General features: G+C 41.8%; 1 protein-coding gene across 1 annotated transcript; it reads right to left on the reverse strand.

The window, feature by feature from the left end:
• Positions 1–1,980: 1,980 nt before the first annotated feature.
• On the reverse strand, positions 1,981–8,835 carry RND3 (Rho family GTPase 3). Its single transcript, XM_009705912.1, is given in 4 exon segments — positions 1,981–2,232; positions 4,875–5,009; positions 6,566–6,675; positions 8,784–8,835. Coding segments are annotated over 4 exon segments (549 nt in total).
• Between the last annotated feature and the right edge of the window lie 2,486 nt (positions 8,836–11,321).

Genomic DNA, 11,321 nt, shown 5'->3' on the forward strand with positions numbered 1-11,321 from the left:
TGAGGGTAAGACTGATTTCTATTCAAATCACATCCCCATTCCCAGTTATGCCTGGCCTGTAGCTCAGAACAATTACGTCCAAAACACCCAAGTATTAATGAACTAACACACAAAAAGCCGTTTGCACTACCAGTTAATTATTTTTTTTAATTCAAAGAAAAAATGGTATTTTAATAAATACTGCAGAAACATTAACCAAACATACAAAGTGACTTCAACAATTAAAAAAAAAGTAATGAATGTCCTGTTTTATAACAGTTATAACTTATTTTTTCCACAATATTTAAATACAGAAAGCACTTACCAGCTATTTTGTAATACTGCCCTAAGCGCACTGTTGCATCAGTCAAAAGCTTATTATGGTGGTAAAAATGTCTTTTTGTGGGAAATAATCAGAATGAGTGGCTTGCTTTTTTTTTTTTTCTTCTTTTATCAGATGAAACAAAGTGCTGGGAACACACAGAACTGAGTTTGAATTACGGTAACCCTTTACCTTTGCACAAGTTAACATGAACACAGCTTTAACACTTCAAAAATGAAGCATTACCATTGGGAACAAAACGCTTGTCCTCAACAAGCGACAGCCACACTGGTTAGAGCTTACAGCATCCTTCTTTTGAGAGAAGCTACGAAGTTAAGTCGGTCAGTAAGCAGTTGCAAACAATTCTAAAGGCCGATTTATTTAATGTAACAATAGTATTCAATAAGCAAAAAGGAATTTGACTTAACTGGTTCACTGATGTTTCATGATTGGTGTTGAGATATATATATATTAATCTTAAAGACTAAAGGCAGTATCCAGTTTCCACTGGGGACCCCTTAAGGCGTCATAGTTCTTCAGATCCCACCTCCTCACCATGAGCAAACACAGTCTGCAGCGAGAGACGGCCCCCCCAAAAATAAGAGCATCATGAAAGATAACCTGGCTCTGCTGGCTCATTTGCAGATTCTTGGGGTTTTTTGCAAAGATAATTGCAGTGAACCACATCACAGAGTAGCACTTCTCTCTACCATTTACAGAGGGCTAGATCCTGGGATCTGCCCGGCTCTCGAACTCCTCCGAGCAGCAGCAGAGGAGTCTCAGGGCTTCCCCAGATGGGCAGTAAGGCTTAACGAATTATCATGGTTGTAAAACTAAGGATCATTTGTCATCATAGCTCTTAGCACCTTTCACTTGAACCTACAGCGACATACCCACACAGTACACCAGAACTGGAGATCACTTCCACTCTAAATTACAATCACAAAGAGGAATGGAAAGTCAGAGTCCTGCAACAGGCAGGTAGTTTGCCCCCGACACACATCCCAATTTCATCTGTTTAATTTCCACAGTGCGAGGGAACCTATTACACTGGGAAATCTCTAACAGTTGTCTTCGTTCCCAATGTGCTCAAACGTAGATTGTGCTGCCGTCTCGGGAAGGCAAAACTCCAGACTTCTCACACACAGCGTTTTCCTCTAGGTGACGCACAGGCCTCGGTATACTTTCCATTTTAACAATGAGCTACTAAAAAATTAGACCGTATCCTTTGGAAAACCAACTATAAGGTCACAGGGATAGTTCCTTAATGAGGAGGGCATATTAATAATGTCTTCTTTAAAAAAAAATTAAAGTATTATTTTAATGAAATCAAAGTGGTAGCATCCAGGAGTAGAGCGTTAATAAAAGAAACAAGCACTGTCAATGACATCTCTCTTCTTTGCAGCGTTATTTTCCCTTTCACTCACTCTCTTCTCAGCGCATTCAAACATTTTCCCTTTTTTTTGGCATTTTCTTCAATGTGTCACTTCCTGATGCCACCTCGTTTGGAGCCATTTCTTCCCACTGCTCAGTTCCTAAGTACAGTCTCATACAACAGGTGAAGTCCCCATTAAAGCACTGGCATGAGCCCCCATTAAATACCATGTGGCTGTGTACTTCATTGAGCCTCCTCCCCTCCCAGACGCTCTCTTCCTCCTTCCCCAGGAAATCAAGGTCCTTCACATCACTGTGCAACTCTTTGCTTTGTCCTTTCGCAAGTCCGTCGCCACTGTGGAAAGTTCTGGCCTGCCAGGCATGTGTGAAATTCGCTTTGTTGCCCTCTGCGATTTGTTTCGTTTAACATTTTTATTTGTTTTATTCACACACGCCAAGGTGGCAACATGAAAAATGTCTCTGACACTGTTTTCTGACTGTAAGGCTGAGCATTCAATATACGTAGCTGCTCCAATCTGTTTGGCCATATTTGCACCCTAAGGGAAAAAAGAACATGCAATCAATACCAAGTTTCTGCAGAGAGCCAAAGCAAACCATACAATTACTTTTCAGCACTGTTTTCCACACACAATGTTTCGCGAAAACCAAAGCTAAAGCTCCAGCACTACAGCCAGCAGCTAATTTTGCAAAATAAACAGAGCTTTGGTTCCAAGATGCATTAAACAAGTATCCAAGCATTATCTCCTATGCCAATAAACACAAATTGGAAGACAGAAGATAGGCTCAGTGACCTGCAAACAACTGCAGAAAGCCAGAGGAGTACTAACAGGACCTATTTAGCAATTTCACCATTACACCTTAACTCGCATCGTGCATCAGTTGCTCACTGGGAAAGGTCTGGACCTGGCAGCTTCCAGATTTAAGCCTGCTATCTCCAAAGAGAAAATATATTCTGACTGCCTTAAGGGCTAGCCAGCAGCCCCCTGACCTGGAGCAGAGCCGGAGTTACGTCTCCAAGAAGGGGGCAAAGTTCGTAGGAAAACGTGCTGTGGGTTTCTGGGTTGGGGATAGTTCTATCAAGCTGTAGCTAGAGAACAGGCGAGAAAAAGAAAAAAGGACATTGGTGGTAACACGAGCCCTTCTATTTTGATTTTAAGTGCATTAAAAGTCAAAGCAGGGACGTTTCTTCCAGAAGCACAGGGAAAACAACACATGACTCTGGCAGATAACTCCAGTAGCCTATTGTGGATTTTGCTACTGGAAGACAATACAACATTGTGTGAAAAAATTGAGTCATTTAAACGGAATTTTATTTCTGAGGGATCAATCTTTTAAGTTACGAAATCTAACCACATCCTTGATGTGCCACTCCTCACAGTCACAGGCCTGAGATACAGGCACAAGTCAGTCCAACCCTTCCTCCTCGCTCTAGTGGCAGGCCAATGTCACAAGTCTATCTGGACCCACGTTATCCGTATGTGCTATTTACACTGCAGTGATGCAGCCATCTTCTTATCAATTTTAAGTGGGCATTGCTGATAAAGGAGTATTAGTCTGTAGGACAAGCCCTCCCCACGGTTAAACACCTCAACTCCTACTAGTCTATACATTAGAGCCTCAGAAACGTTTGCTCAGGTGTAGCTGACTGGAAACTGGTTAACATACTGGAGGCAGGGTGTCACCATCAACTGGCTTTATCCTCCCAACGCTTCCTTATGAAGTTAAGAGCAATGGGGAAAACCCGACTAAGCTCTTTGATCCCACGTCAACTTAGTAAGGCAAGGGAATTTAAAGATCCTGCATCTCGACTCCAGAGGACAAAGGGGCGAGACTTGGCGATTTTACTCAAGTACTGTAAAAAAAAATGTAACATATGAACTTGTGTATGAGTAAGGGGCAAACAGTATTTCCTCTTAAGTTTAGCATTCAAAGAAAAATGGAAAGTATTCAAACGGAAAATTACAGCTCTGAGGCTGAACATGAATATACACACATGCAACAGTGGGAGTTTGTAACCAAGATGACATCTTCCGCAACGAGCAGGATTTAAGGACACTTCCAAAATGTTTTACGCTAGGGTAAAAAACTGGCATTTAGTTTCATATAAAATTGTCTGAGATGGAGAGATGTTTACCGAGTGAAGCATAGAAAAATGCCATAACCAGCATAAGCCATCACAATACAACACTCCGTGTTATATTTTAATCAAGATAGTCAGTTTACGGTATCTTTGCATTTTCCAATTTAAACATGCTGTAGGAGGCTGCATTATTAGTAATCACCTACTAGGAGCTGTTGGTTTGGAAAACCTGAGGTTGTGGATAAAACAGCAAAAACTGTTTAATAGCACAGCATATACAGACCAGCTGAAGTTACTTCTGGAGGCACCATTCTCACTCTTACACCATGGAGGGTGTATCTCAAACCACCACTGTGATTCAGCTGCAACGCACGTTAGGCATGTGTGAGTAATAAGGGGAAGTTTACCTTAGAGCCTAGTTTTCCCCTCTTCTCTACCTCCTGCTGTCCCAAGGTCTGATTCCTTTTCCTTTCACCTCAGTTTCCCTATCCTCAGATGCTCGGCTCCAAACTTCTCACTTCCCCAGCAGCAGAGAACTGCTGCCATGAATTAAGATGCTTTCTGGATTTGCTGCCACCTTCAGAGGGAGCTACTAGGTGTCTTCACAGGTGTTTTAAGGCAACAGGATTTTAACAGGGACAGGTGACATGCAGTACTGGTCATGAAGCTAAAGTTAAACGAATGATGTTCAAATCTAACATCTGAAGACAACAATCTTACCCATTTGTCAGTAAAAGAACAGGACATGTCACCTCTCAGTTACTGTTTTGGCCACTACAGGCCCAGAAAAGCGGTAAGTTTATTTTCAATTCACTTAAAAGGCTCTTTGCAATCAATAAGGCTACAATCTTACGATGCTTGGAGCATGCGTTGTGCAGCTGCACGATTTTCTGCTGTATCCAGTCTATAGGTAGGCTTTGCCTTCACACTCGTAACAGCTTTCAAATTCACCTCCATCTACTACTAAAGTATGCACATCTGCCTTCTACGATGTACTCGTGCCAACAGAGGGGAGAAGCTGTTCATAAAGATGGCTACAGTGAGAGAAAAAGAGTCTTATCTTCCACCCCTAAGTACAAAGAAGGACATGGCACATACCTGATCGTAGGACACAGGTGTCTGCCTGTGATTGGAAAGTTCCACTAGTGTGCTTACATCTGTGCGCAGATCCGACTTGCAACCAACCAAAAGCATTTTGGTGTTCGGACAAAACTCCTGGATTTCACCTTTCCACTGTAAAATTTTAGGTTGTTATTATACTCAAGTAGTTAAATGTTTAAATCCGACGCAGCAACGGACACAAATTGAAGTTCAGTAAGTCATGACATTTGATGTGGAAATATTCTTACGTAACAGTTGTATCTACCCTCAAGCTAATTTCTAAAGGCATTAGTTCCAGCAGGACCTGGTCAAGGATGAAATCTTACAATCTCATACATTCATTAATTCCACCAACTTACTAATCAAGAGGGAATGAATTGAGATTGTTTACCTACATGAGTAAAGGTTTGCAGACCTGTCGCTCCTCACAAGCAGTAAACACCCAGCCATAGCCATTTGCAGACAGGAACCAATGAAACCCGGTGTCACCACACTCAACGGCTCCCCAAGACGGAGCTACAGAGGCAGGTCTTGTATGACCACAAAATAAGCATTGCCATGTATTGGCTCATGACTACTTCCTCACACTTAAAACTACACAAATCCACCAAGGGTTCAGCTATTGTGAGTCAGTAATTAGCCCTTCAAACAGAACTTGCAATATATTCCTTGAGTTCCTTCCCCATCTACATGGTTGTTTTGAGGACACAGGAAAGCCAAAAATGTCGCAGCATAATCTGAACAGATCATACAATCCCTAAAATTTAAGGATATCATTTGGGTGTAAAAGTATACTAAGAAAAATCTTACAGAATTAAGCAACAGTACAGTAACCAATATTATCAGGGATGAAAAAGCAAAAGACAGTTCTAGATGCTTGTTGGAACAGTTAGTAGCAGAGAGAACAGTCTGAAGTATTTTCTGTAGACTATTCAGAGCATTGTATGCCATTTTATTCCCAGTGACACAAGAATCGCTGGCCCCAGCTACAGAAAAAAGGAACTTCAGGTCATTAAGCCTTAAAGACAACACTGTAAAGTTGAGTCGTGCCCAGTGACCAAGGAGAGGACCAGGACCACCTTGCAAACACAGAGCTTGATTATCAAAATTCAATGTTTTAACTCGGAGAAAGTCTGGCATAATCTTGGATCACTGAGCTCAAGAAAAATTCTGAAGTTTGGTGCAGGGTTGCATTTCCATGCCACTGCTAGGTCTTCTGGTGGCTCCCAAAGGCAGTTGTCACTGGCTCCTTCTAACTTCAGGCTGAGAAATTACGTAAAGCCATGGCAAAAGTCCAAACACTTGGCAGGCACGTTTTAACTGTCTTTGCAACACAGCAAAGTTTCTCAGTCCTGTCTGTTCTACGAATATAATGTGAGAGACAATTTCTCGCTGTACCCAGCCCTGCACCTCACACCACCCTAAACAATTCACTGCCATCTAAGGGCTGAGGAATGTGCATTTACTTCACCCCTGTGCATCCATTAGGGAGTTTTTGTTTTCAATTAACATTCATCCCTTTCAAACAAATGATCTCAAATTCTAGCGCTGCAGAGCACGGTCCTGTCATCTCTCCATTAAAAGAAACAAACTGAAGTTTCCAATGTAGGAAACAGCACTACTCTTCAGAGATTTACAGACAAGCTACTCAAACAGTTCTGTGCTCAAAACGTTTCTCGAACACTTGCCTTTTTTAGCACACTGTCAAGAGTTTCTGGCCGACTGATGTCAAAGCAAATCAGGACAGCATCAGAATCTGGATAGGAGAGCGGGCGGACATTATCGTAATAAGGAGACCCTGCAAGGAAACAAACAGCATTTTTATTAGTTTATATTTCTCACTTTCTGCAGTCATGCAATTTTATTCAGAGAGTTTAGAAAGGTTTTCAGCGAAGCTCTTTAATAGCACCCAGATACCATCTTTTCTTCAACAGTCCTATATTCCCAAAACATCCATTGCAGTTGTTGAATTCCCCACTTTCCTTTTGTTTCTCACCTACAAAAGCAACAGCTTTCCCAAGTGATTAAGAGTGATGGCACCCCCGTGAGCCATCTCCCACCAAAAGCTTGTGATGCCCCCAATAACAAGAAAAGGGAAATCGGGTCAGCCCAAGTTTAAGTCCCAGCATTAACCTGCAGGGATTTGACTTTGAGAACAAATCCTTAACCTCCAAAAGGTTTCTTCAAAGCAGATTTGTCACAGTTCTGCTTTCATGGGAAAAATTCAGAAAGTTTTGAAAGAAATCGGTTTTGATTGTTCTAACATTTTATTTAAAACAAAAAGTTCCAAGTGCAAAAAGCATCTTTAGTTGCCATGGATATCGACAATTTTTAGAAGAAACTCTTGCTTCAAACTAAAGCATTTGTTGCAGTACTCCAGCAGGAAAGAATCCCAGTGCTGTAGGCAGGCACACAAGTTATCCGTCACAAAAAGCCTCATCAATCTGTAAACCAATATAGGCTTGCAATAAATGTTTATGTTTAGTCCATAAAACAAATCTTTGTTAGCGAGATCAAAGCTAATCTAGTAATCCGATGGAACAGAAATTGGTCCAATATTGCCCCTTGTGCAAGTTTTACTTCCAGAACTGTTAAGGGAGATGCAGTTTTCTTTAAGAATTGTCATGATGTGCAGAGTTACAAATACTTCTCCAGAGTCAGAAATCCCATTTTTATCATCTGGTGAATCTGGTAACAGGTTTGGGAGGCGGGGGGAAAATCTTTCTTTTTCCTAGGAAGTTCCTGTCACCCAGCCACCATTCCTGAACCTAATATACAGCACAGAACATACGCAACAAGAATAGAGTTTGCACAAATTGGGGAGTTATCAGCTAATTATACCACCAATTTTCCAACTATCTAGAACTAATTGGCTGTAAGGTCTCAAAGGCTGAGCAGACTACTAACCGGATTAGAGAAATTCCTCAAGTTTTTAACTGACAGACAGCTCACGCTGTTGCACAAAGCAGAGCGGGGAATGGTGTGAACTTATCACAGATGACTTCAGTTGGACAGCTTATACTGGAAGGAAGGAGTCAAGAATCCCAGGAATGTTGTTTTTGAAATGAAGAGTAACACATGGGGAATGAAGCATTACCAAACTAGGTAGCAGAAGGTAATCTGTTGAACAAGCCTATTTTATTCAAATGCTCATCTTCATAAATGATGTCAATCTAACAAAGAGGCAGCTGTCAAAAACACCGCTCTTCAAAAAACAGTTAGCCATCTTCAGCAGTAAATGACACATTAGAAAGAAATCTAAGCGAGCTGAGCTGACCGGTAGTTAACTACTCACTTGAGCTCAGCTCTGCTTGCAGTGACTATCAATAAGCATTTTCCACTACTAATTATTCCCCGGCTATCTCCAGCACTGCTATTACAGCACCTCCATCCTGGAGCCCCAGGGCCAAATTATTTGCCCTGGACAGAGGGCAGTAAATGACACATTAGAAAGAAATCTAAGCGAGCTGAGCTGACCGGTAGTTAACTACTCACTTGAGCTCAGCTCTGCTTGCAGTGACTATCAATAAGCATTTTCCACTACTAATTATTCCCCGGCTATCTCCAGCACTGCTATTACAGCACCTCCATCCTGGAGCCCCAGGGCCAAATTATTTGCCCTGGACAGAGGAACTGCAGAGCGGCGTGCCGTTAACTAGCCATCCGCACTGCTCTGCGGTGTTAAAGTAGCCAAAGCACCACAGGCTGATGCCCCGCCAGCAGCCTGTGTGCCGGTGAGAGTCACTGCCTGGCTAGCACATCTCCCCGCCTGGCTAGCACATCTCCCTGCCCGGCTTCAGCAAGTAAGGGCAGGATTGAAGATCATTAATGCTTGGCCAAAGGGTTGCTGGCTAGAAAGGAGTCTCAAAAAAGCCTCACCCAGAAACTAATTCCTTAGACACATACCTATCTTCTCACTCACCAGTCTTCAGGGATACAACATACCATATATGTCCATCAGCATGTATTTATGTATACATACAGTCACCACCTCCAGCCCAGACTCCTTTCTACTGTGTCAGCTGTGGTTGTGTTTGTTTTGAGGGTTTTTCTTTTTAGGTTTTCCTCCTGAACCTCTCATATTAAAGATGCTGAGCTAGAATAAGCGCACTTTTATAGGCAGTCCTTCTGCTCAGATGCAAGCTAGGAGGAATATTTGACACCTCCTTTTCTTTGGAGTAGTGGCGCAGCAGAACAAGCAGGAACCATTTAAACTACTCGGGCTGCAGTACCAACAAAGGAAATTTTCTGGTCTCATTCAACAGCAGTAACTGAACTTTTATTACTGCACAAATAAAGAGGGGCTGCGGCCCTCACTGTGCGAGCCTATTCAATCTGGCATTTCATCGTTTCGCCCAGAGAAACCCTCAGAAGCCAGGAATCTCAGGAATGAGGCTCAAGTCTGAGCAGACAACACGAGCACAGCCCAGTAAGGCTGCTCACTCTTTTTCAAGTTAGTCTGCAGATTTGAAGCCATGCCAACCCTAGAAAACAGAAGGAGAATGCAGAGCTACAGCTATGGTATTTGTGGGGAAAATAAATAAAAAAATCAGCCTGTTTGTGATTCTGTTCCTAAAAAATACAACATTTTTGTGAAGGAAAACACAGATGATTTTTCAATTTTATCAAGGAATTGTTGATAATGCTGTAGCTCATCTTACTTTGTGGTGGAAGTGTATTCCAGCTGCTATCCCCCTTTCTTAATCTGTTTGGCAGCTTAAATAATTTAAGCCCAAATAATTTAAACATTAAGAATGGTGTACTTTTAAAACCTTATGTTTCATGCAAAATACAACATAAACTCAGCTTTTAAACAGAAATAAAACCCCTTTCCAGCAATACGGTTGGCTTTGGTCTACCAAAGATATCAAGCTTAGGCTTAGATGTTGCTATCTTAATAAGTAAGAGAATTACATTGTTAAAAGTTAAAGTGTATTTAATTTTTTGATGGCTTAGTACTACTCTAAGAAGCTGGATCACAGAGAGCTGAATGAAGCTCGGTTGGACTTGATGATCTTTGAGGTTTCTTCCAATAATAATGATTCTATGACTCGAAGTCCTATTTGTCTGCAAGATCCAAAGCCACCACCAGTTCCAGCCAGGAGGTTCAGCACCCAATTCCAACCAGGAGGTTCAGCACCACCAGTTCCACCTACGGAGCTGAACCTGGGCAGCTCCCACTCACCGCGCTGCTGAGCCTCCGCTCGCCCGCGGGCGCTAAGGGAAGTGGTGCTCAGTAACAGGCAAGACTTTGCTATTTACACACCACCAAGCAGCCATCAGGCTTTAGTCTTTGCAGCCTTTTGGACTCCAGTCAACTGAAAGAACAACAGATGAACAGCAGCATTCTCACTCCCAAACCCTTGGGCTCACTAATTATCAGCTATGTAGAAAACACATCAAATACTGCAGTGGTTGCTCTAAGTAGCTGATTCACTGCTGCTGGCTTTCCTCCTTCCAAGTCCACCTTGGCTGTTCTGGAGAAAATGCAGGTGATTTTGTATACTGAATATGACAGAACATGTCATCTCCGAGCACATGCATACCATAATATTCACAGCGTTTTGCGTGTTTGCACTTCTGCACCTCAAACAGAAAACAAGATTTTGGTAGGTGACTTGGTTTTCCCAGTTATCAATTCTAATTCTTTCTCCTCTACAGGTATTTTTTTTTTCCTCCCTTTAAAGACCAGTTACTGTTATTCTGCCATGAAAGAAAAAAAAAATAAAAATCACATGGCTCAATATAGCCAGCTTGCAAGTGAACTGGAAGACAAAGACAGAAATTTGACATTTCCTCTACAATGCTTACTGCCAGGGAACTTGGGGAAATAACAGCTTTATTTCCTGCATGTTTCAGTTGTCTTCGGAAAGATTTCGGCACAAAACTTTCTAATTAATATTATGTTTCTATATGGACACCGAATACGTTGCACGTATTTGAATCACAGTAAAGTTAACTTGATTTAAAGCTCTAAGGCCCTTCTGGATTTAATTATATGCACTGCTGGGGATTAGCATAAGTATTTCTGGCCCTGTTGAGAATTATTTTATTGGAGCACCCTGTACAGTTTCCACATTTCAACCAATAAAAAACCCCAAAATATGTTTTAGGGAGACATAGGTATGTCTATAACTAATTAATGGTAAGTGATTTCTATGTCACAGCTGCTGCTGCACTAGCAAGAAATATAAACATCAAAGTAGCCACTTTTAGTGGAAGAAGCCAAAACTCAGTAAATGTACAAATTAGACAAAGATGTCTAATATAGAAGTACTCTTCAGTGTCCACCAGAGCACAAGACGAAGCTTTAACCTGAAGAAACTTCTAATACTCCACCTAGCAAAATAAGCACACGGCTCCCAAACAGCTCAGGACTGCCAGACTGTGTTACCACAGAGTGGAATAATTTATGGTGTAGTTAGATTGCAACCAGACATTCCT

The sequence above is a fragment of the Cariama cristata genome, unplaced genomic scaffold (assembly GCF_000690535.1).
Source record: "Cariama cristata isolate BGI_N322 unplaced genomic scaffold, ASM69053v1 scaffold38738, whole genome shotgun sequence".
NCBI classification, from domain to species: Eukaryota; Metazoa; Chordata; class Aves; order Cariamiformes; family Cariamidae; genus Cariama; species Cariama cristata.